The 23,432-nt window shown below is 44.4% G+C and overlaps 1 protein-coding gene across 6 annotated transcripts in view; it reads right to left on the minus strand.

Moving 5' to 3' along the window:
* The window catches only part of VPS13C (vacuolar protein sorting 13 homolog C), a 773,393-nt gene that overhangs the window by 530,678 nt on the left and 219,283 nt on the right, over positions 1-23,432 (minus strand). For all 6 annotated transcript variants that reach the window (XM_056572804.1, XM_056572802.1, XM_056572807.1 and 3 more), the window contains 2 exons: positions 14,215-14,351; positions 3,189-3,315 (listed from right to left, as the gene is read on the minus strand). In XM_056572804.1, the coding sequence (XP_056428779.1) occupies positions 3,189-3,315; positions 14,215-14,351 (264 nt within the window). The remainder of the gene's footprint in view (positions 1-3,188; positions 3,316-14,214; positions 14,352-23,432) is intronic.

Here is a 23,432-nt window from a genome sequence, read left to right on the forward strand (position 1 = left end):
CATGGAAACAACTGTTGTCCATAAAAGGGGCTATCACAGGTGCCGGGACTTTGTTAAAGGGGTAGTCCAGTGGTAAAAAAAAAAACTTATCCCCTATCCTAAGGATAGGGGATAAGTTTGAGATAGGGGATAAGTTTGAGATCGCGGGGGGTCCGACCGCTGGGGCCCCCTGCGATATCTCTGTACGGGGGCCAGGCTCTCCAGCCAGATAGCGGGTGTCGACCTCCGCACGAAGCAGCGGCCGACACGCCCCCTCAATACATCTCTATGGCAGAGCCGGAGATTGCCGAAGGCAGCGCTTCGGCTCTGCCATAGAGTTGTATTGAGGGGGCGTGTCGGCCACCGCTTCGTGCGGAGGTCGACACGCCCCCTTCCCGCGGGCTGTCGGGGCTCCATACAGGAGATCGCAGGGGGCCTCAGCGGTCGGACCCCCCGCGATCTCAAACTTATCCCCTATCCTTAGGATAGGGGATAAGTTGTTCACCACTGGACTACTCCTTTAAAGGTCCGCGGAGAAGTGGTCAGACCGAAATGGAGAGCCACAATAGAAAATGACCATCCGGAACTTCAAAGCGGAGGTACCGCTGTTGACCGGAACAATGAGATGTGGAGGCAGGCATCCTTGATGTCCACCGAGGAACGAAAATTCCCAATGAACCAGGGACACCAGCATTGAACGGAGAGACTCCATTCGGGATGGGAAGCAGAAGATGCTGGCTGAGATACTCGAGAACCAAGATTGGGCGAACAGAAACGCCTTTCTTGGGTACCACAAAGAGGTTGGAATAAACCTCGAAAACATTCCCCTGAAGGAACTGGGACAATTAATGTGCGTAGTCCAGGCATCCCGGAAGAGTAAGAGGCGACCAACCACCCGAGAAAGGACGGCAGGTGGGGGCGACCCATCAGATCGAGAAAGGCCTACGGGTGCCTCATTGGGAAGCAAAACGGCCTGAACGGATAGCCGGAAGCCCTCTTCCCGTGAAGGCGCCCGGCTGGACCCTTTGTTGGTAACCTGTGGTGGCACCAAAGGTTCGCAGAACCCGAAGGAGGACTTACGACGAAAAGCGGTTCTGTGAGCTGTATCCAGAGGTAATAAAGAACTCTTTTCCACCCGACGCCGCACTTCCTGAAGGCGGCATCCACATTCCAGGCTTTAAGCCACATGGAGGGACGGTGGCTACCAGGTAACTTGTGGCAAAGTCAGCGCAGTGGCTGCACATGGAACAGAAAATCTCCAGCTGCAGAGCATCGGGAGCTAGATTAAATAAATCCTCCAGAGGGATCTTGAAGACTACCCTGGCGGAATTGGGAGACCATACTGAAAGTGCCCTTGACCCCCAGGCCGAAGCTAAAGCAGGAAGATCCTGCTGTCTCAAGGCAAAGTTTGCCAAAGTCTCCACCTTCATGTCGGCTGGATCTTGAAGGCAGCCGCATCAGCCAAAGGCCGGTAGGCGCCTTAGAGAGGCGGGAGACCGGCAGATGCACAGTTGGAGAGGAGGTCCACTGAGCAAAGAGGTCCTTGGCAAAGGGATACCGCGCTTGAACCTTCTAAGTTTCCTGAAACTTCTTGTCAGGGTGCCTCCAGGCGGATACCAGTAGGGCGTAAAATTCAGCGTGAGAACTGAAGGTCTTGGATGCCGGTTGGGCACGAAGAAAAGGAGACTTCTGGAGCCACGTCCGACGTTCCTGGGTCCTTTAGATGGAAGGTGTCTCTTATGGCTGAAACCAATGAGTACATTACATCAGGTATCCGTGTGTTCCTTTAAGTCAGAGGCTGAATCAGAAACCTCATCCGCAAGTTCTCCAGGTGAATGGGAACGAGGTGAGGCAGCCCTGGAAGAGGTCGGGCACGATGAGAGGAAACTTCTGGACCACGTCCGAAGTTCCTGGGTCCTTAGCTGGAAGGTGTCTCTTATGGCCGAAACTAATGAGTACACCACATCAGGCATCCGTGCGTTCCTTTAAGTCGGAGCCCGAATCAGAAACTCATCCACAAGTTCTCCGGGAGGATGGGAATGAGGTGAGGCAGCAACTGGAGGTTGGGCACGATTAAAGGAAACTTCTGGAGCCACGTCCGAAGTTCCTGGGTCCTCTAGATGGAAGGTGTCTCTTGTGGCCGAGACCAATGAGTGCACCATGTCCGACATATCCGTGTGGTCCCCTGAATCAGAGGCCGAATCGGAAACTGCATCCACAAGTTCTCCAGGTGAATGGGAAAGTGTGAGGTGGCCCTGGAAGAGGGGGAGACTGACCAGGTACGCAGGTCGGGAGAGCCAGAGCGGCGACAATGGGAGCGTCCTCTAGGGGAGCGACGCTATCTATCGCAATGGGGAGACAGTGAGCCGCAGTTCCTGAATCCCCACCTGAAAACATGAAAGAAAAAGGAATAAAAAACTAACACATCCCTAACTAGGAAAATACTAAAACATAAGACCTGGTCTGGAGAGAATTCCAGACCATGTCCACCTCCTTAAGACACTAAGCTAAAACTGATTACCTCAGGTGCCTGTGGGCGGGTATACCCTGCTGGGAGGAGCTGACCTCTCTTGTTGCCATAGTGTCGAACCTCAAAGTGACAGCAGCATACACCCATGGTCTGTGTCCTCCAATGGAGCCGATAGAGAAATAAATGTTTTGAAATCAACTGGTGCAAGAAAGTTAAACAGATTTTTAAATGACTACTGTTTAAAATTCCTATTCCTACTAGTACTTATCAGCTGCTGTATACTACAGAGAAAGTTGTGTAGTTCTTTTCAGTCTGACCACACTTCTTTCTGCTGCAACCTATGTCGCTGTCAGGAACTGTCCAGAGAGGAAGAGGTTTGCTATGGGCATTTGCTTCTACTCTGGACAGTTGCTGACATGGACAGATGTGGAAGCATAGGGCACTGTGGTTCGACTGAAAAGAACACAACTTTCTATGTAGTATTCAGCAGCATATAAGGACTTCTTGCACCAGTTAATTAAAAAACATTTGGTTTTCCACTGGAGTACCCCTTTAAAGTAAAGAAAAAAATCAAAACTTTTGAAATGTCAAAGTGACATGTCAAAGGTTTTGATAAGGGAGAGCGCGTTTCTGAGGTTGCTCACTAAGTGCTCTAAGGAACAGAGGTTATTTCTCCCCTAGGGGATAGAGGATACATTTTGATCATATGATAACACCTTTAAAATTTACTAAACAATACCTGGCTTGCTAAACAGCATTTGCACTTTTTTGAGTTCAACATGAAATTTGTCATAGGCTTTATCCATCAGCTCTTCTAACGATGAAGTTCCAACAGCTGGAAGAGAGCCCTGATTAATGCTATTGAGCTGAAAGAAAAAAATAATAATAATATTAACACACTGTGTTTACCCCAGATATTTATATAAAAGTGTTTTATATTAAAGTATTTAAAACTATAAAATCAGTCGTTCATAAGTTTATGAAAAGGCAACATTTACTCTTTAATATATCATCACAACCTTAGCAGATATTCGACTCAAAATGTCAATCAATGGCTGTATATCAACAGTCTTAAAATGTAATTAAGAAAAATAAAGCATTGTTTATTACAACTAAAACTATTCCTATGCATGTATGGGTACTATCCATGTTTTGCGGTTATCTTTAAGTCAGCTAGATAGAGATTTCTAACTGTAGTGTGCCAGAATAAATAATACACCTAAAAAATTTGGTTTTACAATGACATACAAAATGTATGTTCCACTGAAGCAACCCATAAAAAAGTTACCAATTATAATAATTATTTTCAAAACATTCTTCTGGATTAAAGAATGTATTGTGCAACATTTCTCACTTACCAGTTAGTCCTTTCAATGGGCTAAACCTATTTTATTACTGACTGATTTTGATCCTTTTCCAAATGTACAGGGTAGACCATTTATATGGATACACCTTAAAGGAGTAGTCCAATGGTGAAAAATTCTATACAGTTAGCAACAGTTTAAAAAAAGTTATATAACTTTGTAATATACTCACATAACCCATCTGGAACGGAAAGTACCTTTTTCAGTGATTTCTCTCTAGACAGGAAGCGCTGCATAATCCAGCATCTCGACCTACACTTCTTCTACAGCCTGTGGTCAGCTCGTCATTCCTTTCCTCATAGTTCTCAATATGTGAGTGCTCACCAATCACAGCACTCACACATTGAACCAATCACAGCACTCCTGCTTGAGCCTGGTCACGAGGGTGCCGTGCTGTAAGCCAGGAGAAGTGTGAGGGGGACAATGAGGACTGACACAGCCCCTCCCAGCTCTGTTTACACAGGACCTAGCTTATCATGGGGAGGTTTCAAGTTTGCATGGGGGGAGGGGAGGGAGGACGTGTGTGAGGAGACATATTACACAGGCTGGGGATGTATAGACTGCAGGGGAATAAATATCATACTGGGGATGATTTTTATCTGTGAGGGGGTGAGGGGGAACGACTCCTGAATGACATGCTGGGAATTGTAGTCCCTGTTATGTGTGTTTATGCTAGTGTTTCCAAACCAGTGTGCCTCCAGCTTTTGCAAAACTACAACTCCCAGCATGCCCTGACAGACTTTGGGCATGCTGGGAGTTGTAGATTTGCAACAGCTGGAGGCACACTGGTTGGGAAACACGGTTTTAGCCTATTCAGCATACACATCATGTTACACCAGTGTTTCCCAACCAGGGTGCGTCCAGATGTTGCAAAACTACTACTCCCAGCATTCCCTGGTTGGGAAACACTAGCATACACACATATAACAGGGACTACAACTCCCAGCATGTCATACAGGAGTCCCCCCCTCACACATAGAAATTATCCCAGTATAATATTTATTCCCTGTAGTCTATACACCACCAGCCCGTGCAGTGCAGTATGTCTCCTCACATATAGAAATCATCCCCAGCCCCTGCAGTGCAGTGTGTCTCTTCACACATCTCCTGCTCAGTGCTTTCCCTGTGCAAACTTGAAACCTCCCCATGATAAGTTAGGTCCTGTGTAAACAGAGCAGGGGGGGGGGGGGGGGGGAGGACCTGTAAGCAATAAGAAGGGCAGAGATTTAGCACAGTAGGGCGTGATATTGGCAGGCTTTGGGGGTGTACATTATGTTACAGACTTGAGAGGAAGTAATTTTTTTTTTTTAAGAGTGAAGAGGATGATGGGAGCTCAGGCTCCATAACCAGGAAGTGCTGCTATTTTCACAGTGGCATAGCATACAAACGGGATGGGACAGACATATAATGAAAAGTGCGGTGGCATCATGGGGTCAAGGTCTAACCTGTGGCAGGTACTTATTTTCAGATTTTTCACTATTGGATATCTCCTTTAGTAAAATGGGAATGGTTGGTGATATTAACTTCCCGTTTGTGGCACATTAGTATATGTGAGGGGGGAAACTTTTCAAGATGGGTGGTGACCATGGCAGCCATTTTGAATCCAACTTATATTTTTTTAATAGGAAGAGGGTCATGTGACACATCAAACTTATTGGGAATTTCACAAGAAAAACAATGATGTGCTTGGTTTTAACGGAACCTTATTAATACATGAGTTATTTATAAGTTTCTGTCTACTTATAAAATGTGTTCATTGTGCTGCCCATTGTGTTGGATTGTCAATGCAACCCTCTGCTCCCACTCTTCACACACTGATAGCAACACCGCAGGAGAAATGTTAGCACTGGCTTCCAGTATCCGTAGTTTCAGGTGCTGCACATTTCGTATCTTCACAGCATAGACAATTGCCTTCAGATGACCCTGAAGATAAAAGTCTAAGGGGTCAGATCGGGAGACCTTGGGGGCCATTCAACTGGCCCACGACGACCAATCCACTTTCCAGGAAACTGTTCATCTAGGAATGCTCGGACCTGACACCCATAATGTGGTGGTGCATCATCTTGCTGGAAAAACTCAGGGAACGTACCAGCTTCAGTGCATAAAGAGGGAAACACATCATCATGTAGCAATTTTGCATATCCAGTGGCCTACATGATAATGTGTTTCCCTCTTTATGCACTGAAGCTGGCATGTTCCCTGAGTTTTTCCAGCAAGATGGTGCACCACCACATTATGGGTGTCAGGTCAGAGCGTTCCTAGATGAACAGTTTCCTGGAAAGTGGATTGGTCGTCATGGGCCAGTTGAATGGCCCCCAAGGTCTCCCGATCTGACCCCCTTAGACTTATCTTTGGGGTCATCTGAAGGCAATTGTCTATGCTGTGAAGATACGAGATGTGCAGCACCTGAAACTACGGAAACTGAAAGCCTGTGCTAGCATTTCTCCTGCGGTGTTGCTATCAGTGTGTGAAGAGTGGGAGAAGAGGGTTGCATTGACAATCCAACACAATGGGCAGCACATTGAACACATTTTATAAGTGGTCAGAAACTTGTAAATAACTCATGAAATAATAAAGTTACGTTAAGACCAAGCACATCATTGCTTTTCTTGTGAAATTCCCAGCAAGTTTGATGTGTCACATGACCCTCTTCCTATTGAAAAAACAAAAGTTGGATTCAAAATGGCTGACTTAAAAATGGCCACCATGGTCACCACCCATCTTTAATAGTTTCCCCCTCACATATACTAATGTGCCACAAACAGGAAGTTAATATCACCAACCATTCCCATTTAATTAAGGTGTATCCATATAAATGGCCCACCCTGTATAGTTTACTATTATTATTATTACTACTATACTATTATTTTGTATAGACTCAGAAACGGACCAAACTTAGTCACTAGTAGATAATAAGACAGTTGTACTAACCATACTGTAATTTAAAGCTATTAAAAGAAAATGAAGAGCATAACTATTGCTACAGCTCAGAGAATAAGAAGACTTGTGTACTCACCGTATTCTCTCTCTCTCTCGTAGCCTTTATTAAAGGGGGGGGGGGCGCAGTCAATAGGAGGCTAACCATAATGGAAAAAAAATGAAAAGTTGGCTCCTTCTCAGCAGGATATACCTGCCCACTGCCATTGTGCTAACCAGTTGGTCAGAGAGCTGTAGGAGGAGCAAAACCAATCAAGGGAGGCTTGTCCAAAGAACATAAGATAAAAACCTCTCAAGACAACATGACCAAAAAGCAACCAATGGGACAAATTACCCAAAAGGGGAGAGAGCTGTGTTCCCCAATGAAGGGTACGAGAAAAAGGTTTTACGACACATACACAGAAATCTTCTTTTCTCGGGCACTTTATAGCAACCATTCCCATACCAGAAGAAATCAACTACCAAAGGAAAAGAAAGTCACTTGGCAGACTGAGCAACTGTTGTCTGCAGAATTTTGCAGCAGAGACAAGCATCTGCCAATGCATAAGCATGCAAACTGAGGAGAAGTGCAAAGGTGTGCAGAGAAGACCAATAAGAGGCCTAGTACACCTAAGAGGCTAAAACCACCCAAGAAGATCCCACTGACAGCCAGCATGGACTAGTCTGTGACCTGTAAGGGGGAAGCTTCCCCCTCCTATGGTAGGCCTCCTAATGGCATACCGGATCCAACAGGAGATTGTAAGCCTTGGTTGTCTGAGGAGGAGACTTCTAGAGCAGGAAACATAGTAAGGTGGCTATGATCCTGAGGCATTCCATTGCCCTGAGCTGTCTCACAACCAATAAGGATCGCATTAGTGGTCAACACCTTCCAACAATATGGAATGAGCAACCCCAATAAGGGAGAGGCGACTGAAGCCACCAGTATAGGGAGAGGAAACATGGAGAGACAAGGGCGACCTGTTCCCACGAGATGGAATAGCCAGTAGGACAGTAGGAGAGGGAGACAATGGAATGGGGGGGGGGGGGGGGGAGGCAACGCATTCATGGTTGACAACATTCTGCCCAACACTTGCAATGTGCAAAGTACATGGTGGGTGGAGAAGGCAGCCGAAGAGTCTGAATCCCAGAAAGTAGAACATTCCTCATATTTCCCAAAAAGAAGACCTGAGCAGACACTCCCTCGAAGAAACCCTCTAGAAGACAAAAGGCTAGGAGGGGATTAAGTTGGACTTGTTCTTGTTACCAATCCACCCAAAGCTGGAGGGAGTCTGAAGAGTGATGTCAAGACTCTCCAGGTTGTGAGCGAAGGACGGTGCCTTGATAAGGATGTCATCCAGGTATGGCACAAAAGAGAAATCAACCCCACAGCAACAGGGAACAGAAACATGTGGCGAGGGTGGTAGAGCAAGGGAGGCAAGAAAGAGAACTCAATTTTATAACTAGAGGAGATCCCGTCCCTACGCCAAGATTCTTGGATCTGCACCAAGCACACGTCCTGAAACAGAAACCAATAGCTGCTTTCCCTTTAAGTGTGGAAACCTCTTCAGGCAGAGGAAGGCTTGTTGGATCAGATTTACCAAAAAAAAAGCATACAGAGTTGGGCCAGTGTTTGCAGGCGAGATGGGCTCTAAAAGAAAAAAACCTTTACTTTTGAGACGTGAAGGCTTTGCCTGAGTGGCTTGAGGTACCGAAAGAACCAAAAACAGCACTTGCAGGAGGATGTGAACTCGCCTACGGCAAAAGGAAGCTCTTCCCTCCTGTGGTGGCCTTCCGTCCCAAAAACGGTAAGAGAGCATCAGTGTTCCAAGCTTGAAGCCACAGGAAACAGCGAAGCCCAACAATGTTGCTGGTGACTGAGGCAGAACACTTGGCAATGTCAAGGGACGCGGTGTAGAGATTTTAACATAGGTTAGTAATCTGTCGAGCAAGCTCCAACAATTCTTCCAAAGGGGCAACCACCAAGATGAAATGATGAAGTTGTTTGGATCACGCAGAAACTGATTTGGCAACCCAGATGGAGGCAAAAGCCAGATGGTGAGTTGAACCAGCAGCAACAAAGGCAGACTTGGTAAGAATCTTTATGTGTCTGTCGGAAGGGTCTTTGATGGACGTGACATCAGCTAGGGGAGGGGTGGTGGAACGCAACATGAACACTGGAGGTGGACAGTGGACAAAGGTAAAGGCTAGAGAGCAAATTGGATTGATGAAAATTCTTTTCCGGATGCTTTCATCCTTGTTCCAGAAGAATGCCAAAAGGGTGCTGAAGGCCTAGGAGTGCTCTTGGAGTGGTGAAAGGAGACTTTCGGAAGATCCTAAAGGTGGAATGTGGCTGTCTACCACATCAGTCATCTGGGACTTGGTAATCCGAAATAGAGTAGTGAAGCTTGGCTGAAGACCAGGAGTAGGGATCTGGAGACAGGGAGTGGGCGGCAGAGGACTGGGCCACTGTAAAGGTTCCGCGCTTAGAAACTGAAGATCACACAGAGGAGCACTTGTGGGAAGGCTGATCCATTCCGACGGCTGCTCAAAAGTACTTGGAGGTGTAGTCTGTGGAGCAGAGGTGACAGTCTGTATAAGGAGATGCTCTATGGTGGGGACTGGGGATTGGGAAGTCCTGTGCAAAATCAAAAACCGAATACATAAGGGAGAGGTCCCAAACAGAGTTCAGGTCCAAGAAGCTGCGGTCAGGGAGCATGTGTTTTGGACGTCAGTTAGGGGGCAATGCTGAAAATATGGAGAGCTCAACCTGACCAGGGAGCAAGTATAGTAGCTGATATGCCTGCTGGTGGGACAGAGAGTCTTAAGTCGGGACTGCTTCCACAAATTTAAAAAAAACAGGCAGATAAAGATAAGCTGCTCTTCTATAGTGAGTCATCACCTAGAGCAGTGATTCCCAACTGGTGACGGTTTATTTTTCTAAATTTCCCACCCCAGCCTGCAGGGGGGGGAAGGGAAGCCTGTGTGCATACTGCGCACACAGCGTCTCTCGGCATCCCCCAGCGTCCCCCATCCCCCCCATGCGGCGCAGTAAGCCAAAAATGTTGCCCTGCTGAAGAGGGTAAGATGCCGTGGAACTTCAAGCTGCGCCCCGTGCCGGCTTGCTTAAGATACTGTACCCTTTCCACCCCTCTGTTACACCCCCCCTCCCCCCGTCGCCCATGTCCGCCTTGTCCACCCCCCTGTCAATCCATTTCACCCATGTTCACCTCCCCTGTCCACCCCTCAGTCTAACCTGTCATTCATGTCCACCCCCCTATTCACCCCTCTCTTACCCCCTTGTCATCCTTGTCCACCCCCGTCACCCCTGTTCACACCCCTGTCATCTATGCCCACCTTGGCCACCCCTCTGTCACCCCTGTCCATCCCTTTGTCACCCATATTCACCCCCCCTTCCACCCCTCTGTCACCCATTTCCACCCCCTATTCACTTCTCTGTCCCTTTGTCACACCTGTCCACCCCCCTCTCCCATGTCTACACCCCCCCCGTCACCCATGTCCACCCCCCAATCTACTTTCTGTAACCCATGTCCACACCCCTATTCACCCCTTTTAACCCCCTTGTCATGCTTGTCCATCCCCATCTCCCATGTTCATCCCCCCTGTCTCCCATGTCCACCTCCCCTGTCATCCATGGCCACCCCTCTGTCACCCACGTCCCCCCCCCCCCCGGGCAATCCTCTGACCACCCCCCCACCAGTCTACCCCTCTGTCAACCATGTCCACCACGTATTCACCCCTCTGACCCCCTGTTACCCCTGTTCATGCCCCCTGTCTCCCATGTCCACACCCGATCTATATTTTCTACCCCTCTGTCACCCATGTTCACCCCCCCTGTCCATCTCCCAGTCTATCCCCCTGTCACCCATGTCCACCACCCCTATTCACCCCTGTCCCTTTGTCACCCCTCTTTTATACCCCTTGTCATCCTTGTCCACCCCCCTGTCATCCATCTCAACCTTGGCTACCTCCCGTATCCACCCCTCTGTCACCAATGTTCACCCCCCACAGTCTACCACTCTGTCACCCATTGTTTACCCCCCTAGTCACCCCTCTGTCAGTTTGCCACCCCAGTCCACCCCTCTCTGTCACTCCTGTCCACCCCTCTTTTACCCCCTTGTCACCCTCATGTCATCCATGTCGTCCACCCCCCATCCACCTCTCTGTCACCCCTGTCCATCCCCCTGTCACCCATGTTCACTCTCCATTGTCCACCCCTGACCACATCCTTGTCACCCATGTCCATCCCTCTTTTACCACCTTGTCACGGCTGTCCACCCATCTGTCGCCCCCTACGCCCCGTCACCCATGTTCTCTCTTCTACACCTATCTGTCAACCATGTACACTCCTGTCACCCAATTACACCCCTCTGTCACCCATGTACACTCCTCTACACCCTTCTGCCACCCATGTACACTCCTCTACACCCCTCTGTCACCCATGGAAAAAAAAGTGTGGAGCCTAATAGGTTTGTTTTGCAGGTTTAATGGTGAAGAATTGTGGCTGGAAGAAATTGTCATGATGGCCTGGCCAGATGGAGAAGAAAAGGGAACGATGCTGATTAGAGAAGACGTCATTTGTGAGTTGCTGTCTAAAGGAGCACTTTAATCTACATACCCACAGATAAATAGATATTGTGCATTTTGTGTATAGTGGTGTTTTTCCTTTTTCAACCTTGGTAGGGGTGCCCCGAGAAAAATAATTTTTTGGGTGGGGTGCCCCGAGTTGAAAAAACGTGGGGAAACACTGACCTAGAGCAATGAGGCAGGCTTTCCAAGCTCCCGTGTCTGCTGCTGAAGGTCTTGTGTCTTACAGAAAAAGCAGGAGCAAGAAGGGGAGGACAGGGAGGCTATGCAGGAGTAAGAGGGAGGAAAAAAAAGTCCCACTGACCAGGTAGGTAAGGAGCAGATAAGTGGTGGGGAAGGGGCCGATTGGCTGGCCTAGCCATAAGTGGGGAGCACGGGGGGGACACATGAGGAAAAAAGAATGACCAGAGGAAAGAATAATTAAATTGCCCAAAGTAACCAATCAGATTACTTCTTTCATTTTTAAAGAGGCCTGTGACAAATTAAAGAAGAAATCTGATTAATCACTACAGGTAACTGCACCACACATCCTCTGCACAGGTTTTGATAAATTTCTCTCCAGGTCTAGAAAACTCCTTTTGACAAAGCTAAAACTTTTTGGCTCAGTGCCAGTGAGCAGGTATTTCTTGTTGAGGAAGCCCCAACTTATTTTTTTTAGTGTCAACCTTCTAGTGGCAGCAGCATGTGGATGTGGATCTTATGTCCCCTGAGAAATTTGTACTAGTCAATATTTGGTTTCATTATGAAGTTCATGCAAAGCACATAATGAGAGGTCACAAATACTGGAAAGTTTGTGTTATTAGTCATTGTTCTTCAAAGATCAGACTTTTAGGGTACCGTTCACACAGAAGAACATCCACAGCATATTTGACGTCGCGAACGTGCTGCCGACACACACAGAGTGAGCTTCCTGATGCTGCTGCCATAGCTCTGTGTCCCCGCTCGTATCTGCAGATTTCCTGCCGGCAGTCACGAGCAGACACACAAAGCTAATGCAGGAGCAGAAGGGAGTTTGCTCTGCCTTAACTCTGTGTGCCGGCAGTGCATTTGCAGCATCAAATATGCTGCGGATGCGCTCCCATGTGAACATACCCTAAAGCAGTTTTATGTGAAGTTTAGTACATTTAAGAACTTGTAAACAACATTTTCTTCATTACAATGATTTCATTTATATTGATCAGGTTCAGATGTCAGTTACCGTTACATTTAAATGTCCACAAACTAATTACTACAACTGTTTATATATACATTAACCTCTTCAGGACACAGGGCGTATGGATACGCCCTGCATTCAGAGTCCTTAAGGACACAGGGCGTATCCATACGCCCGTGGGAAATTCGGTCCCCACCGCTAGCCGGTTGGGGACCGGAGCCGGATGCCTGAAGACATTCAGCAGGCACCCCGGCACATCGCCCAGGGGGGTCCTGAGACCCCCCCCCCCCCCATGTCGGCGATCAGAAAAAAAATCGCATGTCAATTCAGACATGCAATTTTCTCCAATTCCGGGCTGATCGGGTCTCTGGTGACCCGATCACGCGGAAAATAGGGCTGATCGAAGTTGTCAGCAACAGCCCCGATCAGCCCAAGGGATAGGAGTGAGGTCGCAGAGCTGCCATCTCCTCCTATACCCTGCCATTAGTCAGAACGGAGTTCTGACCAATGGCAGCGCAGGACAGGGGGTTGCCATGGCGACCCCCCGTTCTGCCCGCCCCTGGATGTCGAGGGGATCTGGGATGAAGATGGAGGCCGTACCTGCAGGAGAAGATGCCTGGGGACCCAGGATCTTCGCTGGAGCCTGCTGGATCAGGTAGGGAATCGATGGTGGGGGGGGGAATTGAAAGTGAAAGTAAAAATCTTTACTGTGCAACCACTAGGAAGGCCAAACTGCAACTCCCAGCATGCCCAGACAGCCAAAGACTGTCTGGGCATGCTGGGAGTTGTAGTTTGCAACATCTGGAGGGTCACAGTTTGGAGACCACTGTTACAGTGGTGCCCAAACGGTAGCCCTCCAGATGTTGCCAAACTACAACTCTTAGCATGCCTCGACTGCCCAGGCATGCTGGGAGTTGTAGTTCTGTAACATCTGTCCCTTCAGATTTAGCAATTTTCATTACATTTTTGAAATTTGCTGCTCTACTTTGAAGCCATCTAATTTTTTCAAAAAGCAAAAATATGTCCATTTTATGATGCCAACATAAAGTGGACATATTGTATTTGTGAAGAAAAATAAAGTTTATTTGGAATATCCATTTTCCTTACAAGTAGAGAGCTTCAAAGTTAGAAAAATGCTAAATTTTCTACATTTTCATGAAATTTTGGGATTTTTCACCAAAAAAGGATGCAAGTAACGCCGAAAATTTACCACCAAAATAAAGTAGAATATGTCACGAAAAAACAATCTCAGAATCAGTATATTCGGTAAAAGCATTTTCGTGTTATTAATTCGGAAAGTGACGGTGGTCAGAATTGCGAAAAAGGGCTCAGTCCTTAAGGTGAAAAAGGGCTGCGTCCTTAAGGGGTTAAAATTACACATCTGTAGCCTCTGCTATGGAAAACATGTGCAAAGAGTTTACTAAAGTACTTCTGTGTCCAGAAATAGCTGACACTGGATTTCGTGCTCACATAAACTGAAGACATCTAGTGAAATTAATATATAGACATATAAGACCATGGGTTCTAAATTTGGCATTTATACCTTCTAAATTTAGATACAGATAAAGGTTATTTAACTCAGCCACCAAACATGTGTCATCGTAAAAGAAAGGATTAGACTATTTTTAGCAACTAAGATTTTAATCACTAAATGTGATCTGTACGGTAAAAAATGTCATAGTGGATCAAATATAAAAAATACATTTGTTGGCCTTGTTGTTCTATACCTGTAAACTACCGAAATCCACAATGATGAGGTCAGAATTTTCATAATAGAAGCCAGTCTTTGGAATCAACAGATAGGATGGCTGAAGATTTATCCGCAAGTCAAGAATTTTCCGAGTTTCAATCATATGTGATAGCCCTAGTACAAATACAAATAAAATGGCCACTTTGGTAAAACCTATTTATTTTTATGCTCTTTCAGAGATTACTAATAATCTAAGCATTTGATCAATCATAAGCAATTCATACAACACCAAGGGGTAAAGTAATTTCTAGCTACCAAAACAATTGACACATTTTTAAACTTGTCTCTTAAAATAGGACATATGTAATATTCCTCAATACAGTTTAATCAGTAAATGCATTAGCCTCTGAAATGGGAAGCTAACAGGACACCCATAGTTTTTTGTTGTTTTTACTTTGTAATTTACACAACCTAAAAATATAACCCTAAAACAGTCATGATTTGGTACCTACAAACTTGTGAGTCATTCCAGTAGAGACTGCCCTCAATATACTGCAGAGAAGAATACAGTGTAGCCTATCCACCAAGCTCATATATACCAGCTTTGCCACACTCCACGTTGCCATATTATTTTAATAGGAGTTTCACTAGACACATGTACTGAATACAAAAGCTTAGGCCTTCCTCATGGATATGACCAAAAACAAGCAAAGTTTGCTGCTTTACTGTTTTTAGATATTTTAGTCAGATGTTTCTAAATCACCTTTTCCCATTTTAAAAAAAAAATAAAAAAAATAGAAAAAAAAACATTTAAATAAATAAACTAACATATTTGGTATTGTTGCAAGCTGATTTTTGGTCTCATCACATCTCAGAAAACAAAAGGAAAAAAAAGTGGTCAAAAAGTATATGCCAGAAAACAAGTCCAATAGATTTGACCTTCTCAGGAAACCAAGTTTATTGGATGCATAGATTAGATAAATAGATACTATTCGCAAAATGTAAACCAATGTTAAGGTGATATTATTGCCATATATCCTGTTATAACAAAAGTCCTAATTTCTTACAAACCTATACATGCAGTTTGTTGTCCTACTCTTTATGGAGGGCTGTTACTATTATTTTTGCTTATGGTTGGCCGGATTCTGTAACCGGCTTCTGTAGCCAGCCAGGATCTGTGGCATCCATCTGGCTGCATAACAACGGATCTACACTTCCCCCCCAGTGATCCAAGTATAAAAGGGTAAAATTACACATATTTCTTTGTTTTTAAAATCGCAACAAGCACTGTTTATTTCGCTAAATAACTATTATAAATACTTACCACTGCATTTCTATATGGGGAGGTGTATTATTGGCTTTGCCTATGAATTATGGTCTAAATGACCTTCTGCAGCAAGCTCTGAGCTGCAGCAACTACAGTGGAGAGAAAAAGTATTTGATGATTTTAAACGTTTGCCCACAGACAGGAATGATCAGTCTATAATTACATTTTAATGGTACGTTTATTTAAACAGCAAGAGACAGAATAACAAAACAAAAAAATCCAGAAAAATGCATTTCAAATAAATTATGAATTAATTTTTATTTTATCACCTATCAAGCAGCAAGATTTCCAGAAACCAGGGGTCATTAATACAAGTAACAAACTGAGATTGGAAGCACTCTCTTAAAGGGGTACTCCAGCCCTAGACATCTTATCCACTATCCAAACAAAGGATAGGGGATAAGATGTCTGATCGCAGGGGTCCCAATACTGGGGACCCCCGCAATCTCTCCTGCAGCACCCACTTGTCATCAGCCTCATGGAGCGAAGATCGCTCCATGTCTAAAGACTCACGATACAGGGGCCGGAGTATCATAATGTCAAGGCTCATGTTGTCACACTGTTGGCACTGTTTTACATTAACACCATTGACTTTACACCATGTTTTAGTCCATAGGGGACTATTACATGAAAATGAAACTCCATGAGGGGGAATTTTGCATGGACCACAGCCATTTTGTCTTTCTTCCATTTGCAAATAATCGCAACAATAACCATTGTAAACTGGCCATGGGAGAGCATTTGAAATCTGGTTGCTTCTGTGGACAGGTGTCTTTTATACAGGTTACAAGATGAGATTGGTAGAATCCCTAATAATAATGTGCTTCTAATCTCAGCTTGATACCTATAGAAAAGGCAACTGGGAGCCAAAAATCTTGCTGACTGATAGGGGATCAAACCATTATTTCACTGAGTAAAATGCAAATCAGTTCCTAACCTATTTGAAATGCATTTTCTGGACTTTTTGGTGTTATTCTGTGTAATAAACCTACCATTAAAGGGTACCTCTCATCAAAAAAACTTTTGATAAATTATAGATTAATGTATGCAGAATAACTTTACAATTGCATGTTATTAAAAAAATATGCTTCTTTCTATTTAATTTTCCACTTTGAAGAAATGACCACTAGGGGTCTCCCTACCAGTCCTGGCAGCAAGCATTTCAGACTCATGCTGGAGTCCTAAACACTACGAGCTGCCAGTCTGCTTTGTTCACAAAGGAGAACACTCAGAGCTGCCAGCCTGCTTTGTTCACAGCCTGTTTGGCTGTGAACAAAGCAGGCTGGCAGCTCTGAGTGTTTAGGACTCCAGCATGAGTCAGAAATGCTTGCTGACAGGACTGATCGGGAAAAATACAATAGAAAGAAGCGTATTTTTCATTAACATGCTATTGGAAAGTTATTCAACATTCATTAATCTAAAATATATCAAAAGTTTATTTGATGAGAGGTACCCTTTAAAATTAGAGACTGATCATTTCGTTGTCAGTGGGCAAACATACAAAATCATTAGGGGTGTCAAATTATTTTTTCCTCCACTGTATCTGTGCTCCTTACAGATTGCCATGCATACTCAAGGATTCCATCTGTTAACACCACAGGAGGTATGGCGGCCGGTACCTCGTGGTCAGTTCATTAGTTATTGCAAATATATATTCCACTGAATTTAAATTCACAATGTGTTTTCTATCCCCCTCCTTTATTTAATTTTTTTACTTGGTCTGCACTCTGCCCCTCCCCCTCAGCCCAGCCCTAAATAAATTAGCAGGAAGCTGCACAGGGCCCTTTCCTTTCTGGCAGCCTCCCAGTCTGACTGGGAGCACATGGTGAGTGAGCTTTTAAACCTTGTTCACACTGGTGTAGTGCTGTGCGGCGTCCATTTCTGCCGCAGTACCGTGTCTGTGGGGAGGCGCAGCTCTGGGACTGGTTTGAGTGGCATTGGGGCTGCTCTGCCAGTGGGTTGTTCCCCCCGTGGGCACTGGTGTTGCGGCGGTGGTGGTCGCCGCCTATTACTACGCCATTTTATGCTAGGGACGTTAGGGACCCACTACTTACAGATGGCCGTGACGTTGGTAGTGGGCATGCAATTCATGATCTTAAAGTACACTAACGACCTGTTCGTTTTGTAAATTTTGCTGAGAAGCATTAGATCATTGTGCATGTTGTGGATGTGCGACCAGGTCTGTTTTCTATATTTGAATTCACATATATTCCACTGAGCATTACCCTTCTGATAAACTATATTTTTTTTTTAATGGAATTGGTTAGAGTTTTTTTTAGCAGCCTAATACATAGATATGTTTACTCTGCATAACATGCCTTATTGTAATTTTATAATACCACTAAAAATGTCCTTTTCATAATATGGTGCCGTGTGATTTATTTAATATATTCTGGGTTGGATGGAATTCATTGCACATTGCATTTATATGAACTTCAACCTTTGGTTGACTCTATCTATTGTACCATTGTTAGAGATGCACAAGCTCGAGTCCGATCCGGATTAGAAAAACCCATTATTGTATACAGTCATGGCCGTAAATGTTGGCACCCCTGAAATTTTTCTAGAAAATAAATTATTTCACACAGAAAAGGATTGCAATAACACATGTTTTGCTATATACATGTGTCTTGTACCGGCCCCTCGCGACCTGGCGTACGGACAAGTCCACATCTCTCGGAAAAGAGTGAGCGGACTAAAAGAACACAAAAACCCACAGAATATTTACTCTAATATTCTAACTCTAAGCTGCCACCGTGGCACGTTCACTCTCGGCTCCCTTGTGCCAGTGACACAACTCAAATACACACTGTGTTTAGGTCCCCGTGCCTTCCCTGCACACGTGACCTAGGCTGTGACAGTAAAGGGGTACGCTGCTTCCACACTCACTTTCACTCACACATATCACAATAGGCCCTAAAATTAGTTACAAACACCCCAAAACCAGTCTACACGCCCACTCACAAATACGCTGCCACCATCTATCAGTAGGCCGATAGAACGCCTCCAATCATGCACAGATTCTCACACTATACACTCTATGACACCAAAACTATGGTAACGGCACAAGCCACACATACACTTCTACATCTATATAAGGCTATAGGGCTATAGGTTCGTTAGAGCATACAAGGCTACGCATTAAAGTTATGGCTTTAATGTACATAAAAGGTACAGTACTTCGTTACAAAAATGGTTAAAGAAATAGACATACAAAATGTGCAGAACAGTTATATAAAATAAAAGGGGATAAAAAGCAGAAAAGTTCCAATCTTAACGTTGTGGAGTAAAGTCCTAATCCGTCCTGGGGCCAAGGAAGAAAATAAAGGCACAAGTCCATTCAGAATGGGCCCCAAACTTGTAACAATGAGCTGCGGTTGGAGCACCACTTTTATGGGTGCAGCAGGGGGTTGGGTTAGAAGGGAGGTCTCCAACTTCTTCTTAGATCAGCCCACATCATCCCGCCTCCCAACCTCCTCTCAAACACAGATTGATAGTTCATAAATCATAACTCCCATCATACACAACCGATGTGACATAGATGGCAGTACCCTTATTGATATGGTGACATTATAACGCACATTTTGATAGGATCCATGAAGGGGTTATACATAGTTATAGGATACATACAGCTTAGGGATACATACAGCTTAATCTATGGGTACAATGGGGTCATGTTTGGGTTCTAAGTAAAGCCTAATATTCGGGGATCATGATTCTGGGGGATATATAACTATGGCTACTAAGGGGAGCCCTGAAAACATATTTCTAAAACTGGGACATATTTCACTATATGTAAGATGTAAACCGTTTGTTCACGTTGGCACCAACTGGCAGGATATGCGCGATTACCCCAATCAGCAAACAAGCTGTCTTGAGGCTCCTCACAGCTAGGGACGTATAAAGTAACCACCAACAGAATACAAAACAGTACAGGGGGTATACAGACAAAGGAAAATAATCAGAGGACCAGAGGATATATCCATTTCAAACAGGGTCCCAGACAGCCAGGAGACAGAGACATCCACCATGTTTTTTTCTTAAAAATGATATCCTCAGCCTATATTCACTACAACCTGTTTATTCCCTTTGTGTGTATTGGAACTAAGCCAAAAAAAGGGAGGAAAAAAAGAAAATTGGACATAATGTCACACCAAACTGCAAAAATAGGCTGGACAAAATGATTGGCACCCTTAACTTAATATTTGTTTGCACACCCTTTGGAAAAAATAACTTAGATTCCTATCGCCATCAACAAGCTTCTTAAACCTCTCAGCCGGAATGTTGGACCACTCTTCCTTTGCAAACTGCTCCAGGTCTCTCTTATTGGAAGGCATGTATGGGGAGAAAAAAAGAGACCAGAGAGGGCACCTCGTGTGATACCGTTGGGGTGGTAGAGGGAAGAGGAAAATTAATAGGTGAGGGGCTTGCAGGCCCCTTAGGTAGTAACTGCTCACCTTAGAGCAAGTATTAAACTTACATATTAACCCAATGTTTGGGTTACAAGATAGCCGAAACCGCTGCTGAGCCTGAGGTTACAGGTGAGGTAAAACCGTCTCCTGGAGAAAGTAGTTGATCATAAAAGAGCAAAATGACCTCGCAAATGGCGCTGCTGGTTCCGTGGGAATGTAGGAATAAACCAAAATCCAGAGTAGAATATTGTAAAAGCTTGTGGATTTTATAACAAATGAATAAAATCAATAAAAGCAATAAAAAGCAATACAAGTTGAGATTGTATTGCTTTTTATTGATTTTAATCACTTGCAATAAAATACACAAGCTTTTACAATATTCTACTCTGGATTTTGGTTTATTCCTACATTCCCACAGAACCAGCAGCGCCATTTGCGAGGTTATTTTGCTCTTTTATGATCCCCTACTCTCTTATTGGAAGGGCGCCTTTTCCCAAAAGCAATCTTAAGATCTCTCCACAGGCGTTCAATGGGATTTAGATCTGGACTCTCATTGCTGGCCACTTCAGAACTCTCCAGTGCTTTGTTGCCATCCATTTCTGAGTGCTTTTTGACATATATGTTTGGGGTCGTTGTCCTGCTGGGAGACCCAAGATCTGGAACACAAACCCAGCTTTCTGACACTGGGCTGTACAGTGCGAACCAAAATCCGTTGGTAATCCTCAGATTTCATGACGCCTTGCACACATTCAAGGCACCCAGTGCAAGAGGCAGCAAAACAACCCCAAAACATAATTGAACCTCCACTATATTTCACTGTAGGTACTGTGTTCCTTTCTTTGTAGGCCTCATTCTATTTTCGGTAAACAGTAGAATGATGTGCTTTACCAAAAAGCTCTATCTTTGTCTCTTCTGTCCACAAGACACATTCCCAGAAGAATTTTGGCTTACTCAAGTTCATTTTGGCAAAATGTAGTCTTGCTTTTTTATGTCTGTGTCAGCAGTGGTTTAGCCTCATTCCCTTGAGAAAGTCAGCGTATGCTGACAAAACATCGGGGGGGTTGGCTAACTGAGATCATTTTAAGCGCAGACTAATAGACTAATATATATAGATATATAGATAAGAAATAATATATACAAGCAATTGCAATAGCTAGTATAACAAAATTACGTGTAACTTAAGGACGTGTTATACATAATAAGGAGCCTAGTCTGTAATTTCAAATCACTTTTTGTTTCATAAGTTTATCCACTGGATCTTAACTAATTAATTTAATAAAGGAAAAGTTTTAGGGGGGATTTCTAGTTTAGGGCTTACCCCTTGGGGGGTGACCCCTAAAGGTTGTTGTTTGTGTCAGCAGTGGGGTCCTCTTGGGTCTCCTGTCATAGTGTTTCATTTAATTTATATGTCAACGGATAGTTCGCGCTGACATTGATGCTACCTAAGCTTGCAGAACAGCTTGAATATCTTTGGAACTTGTTTGGGGCTGCTTAACCACCATCTGGAATATCCTGCGTTCCTGTCATCATTTTTCTCTTCCGTCCATGCCCAGGGAGATTAGCTACAGTGCCATGGGTTGCAGACATCTTGATAATGCTGCGCACTGTGGACAAAGGCAAATCTAGATCTCTGAAGCTGGACTTGTAGCCTTGAGATTGTTGATATTTTTCCACAGTTTTGGTTCTCAAGTCCTCAGACAGTTCTCTTCTCCTCTTTCTGTTGTATATGCTTAGTGTGGCACACACACAATGCAAAGACTAAGTGAACTGCTCTCCTTTTTATCTGCTTTGTTGTGTGATTTTAATATTGCCCTCACCTGTTACTTGCCCCAGGTGAGTTTAAAGGAGCATCACATGCTTGAAACAATCTTATTTTTTCACAATTTAAAAGGGTGCCAATAATTTTGTCCAGCCAATTTTTGGAGTTTGGTGTGACATTATGTCCAATTTGCTTTTTTCCTCCCTTTTTTGTTTTAGTTCCAATACACACAAAGGGAATAAACATGCATATAGCAAAACATGTGTTACTGTAATCCTTTTCTGTGAGAAATACTTAATTTTATAGAAATTCCAGGGGTGCCAACATTTACGGCCATGACTGTATGTGTTTCCTTTTATGTCATTTAATTAAATTTTTAATATATAACACCATTTACCACTTTAATATACATTATTATCCACAGGTAGTAAGCAGAATCAGCACAATCTAGTTTTCTAGCACACTTACAGTGCATTTTTCTGATTTTCTTGATACAACCTATTCATACAGATATCGGAGGATCGAGAGGCTGCTGGCTACAACCGCTCATTTCTAGAGGCATTTGAGGGTGTTTCACTCTTAGCGCAACCCAACACATTAAACGTAATATATACATTTGCTGCTTTCCAACTCGTACAATCTACACTAGGGGTATGCTCTATGTTCTGCCTCATATCTCTAAATGGTCTGAAAGGGGCAACATCAGAGAAAATAACTCTACCCTAGTCTTTTGCTGTCCATTCCATGAACTTTCTGCAGAATGCCAGTTTATCCTTGATATTTTTCTAAGAGCAGTGGCTTCTTTGCTGCCCCTTTTGACACCAGGCCAGACTCTAAAAGCATTTGCTTTACTGTGTAAGCAGATGCACTGACACATGCCTGACACCATTCCTGCCCAAGCTCTGTACAGGCGTTTAATTGATCCTGTAGTTGAATCCTATTTTGTAGACGGTCCTGGCACTTGCTGGTATCTAAACAACCTCCGAGAAATACTTCTTCCAACGATACAAGAGCAATTAGGTGATGAAAAATGCTTTTTGAAGCACAATGTCACATTCTACAATCTTCACTATCACCAATCTCTTCTCTCTCCTGCCCTAATCTAGCAGCCAAACATTACCATGTCACCCTAAAGTCTACCCTGGATCAAATGGCACCCTGTAAAAAACGAACCTCCCGACACAGACGGCAGCAACTCTGGCACACGCTAACAACCCGCTATCTCAGGCAATGCTCTAGGTGTGCTGAACGTCTGTGGAGGAAAACTAAGACTTCTTCAGACTATCTGCACTATAAATCCTGCTTAAATCCTATTACTCCACTCTTCATCTCGCCAAACAAACATATTTTACCTCCCTCATCTCCTCTCTGTCTAACAACCCAAAACGCCTTTTTGACACGTTCAACTCTCTCCTTCGGCCTAAAGTACAGACCCCAATCACTGATCTCTGTGCTGAAGACCTGGCCAAATACTTCAAAACTAAAATCGATGACATTCGTGATGAAATCCTCCCCCAGTCCCCTAAAATTTCTGATCCAATTCCCAGCCACGTCTCCTCTTAATCACTGTCAGTTTTTGAGCCTATAACGGAGGATGAGGTTTCCAGGCTCCTCTCCTCCGCCCGCCCCACTACCTGCTCTAGTGACCCCATGCCTTCACACCTCATCCAGTCTCTCTCTCCTGCTATCAGCTGTCACCTAACTAAAATCTTTAACCTCTCCCTCTCTTCTGGGGTCTTTCCCTCCTCTTTCAAACA

This window comes from Hyla sarda, chromosome 4 (genome assembly GCF_029499605.1).
Source record: "Hyla sarda isolate aHylSar1 chromosome 4, aHylSar1.hap1, whole genome shotgun sequence".
NCBI classification, from domain to species: Eukaryota; Metazoa; Chordata; class Amphibia; order Anura; family Hylidae; genus Hyla; species Hyla sarda.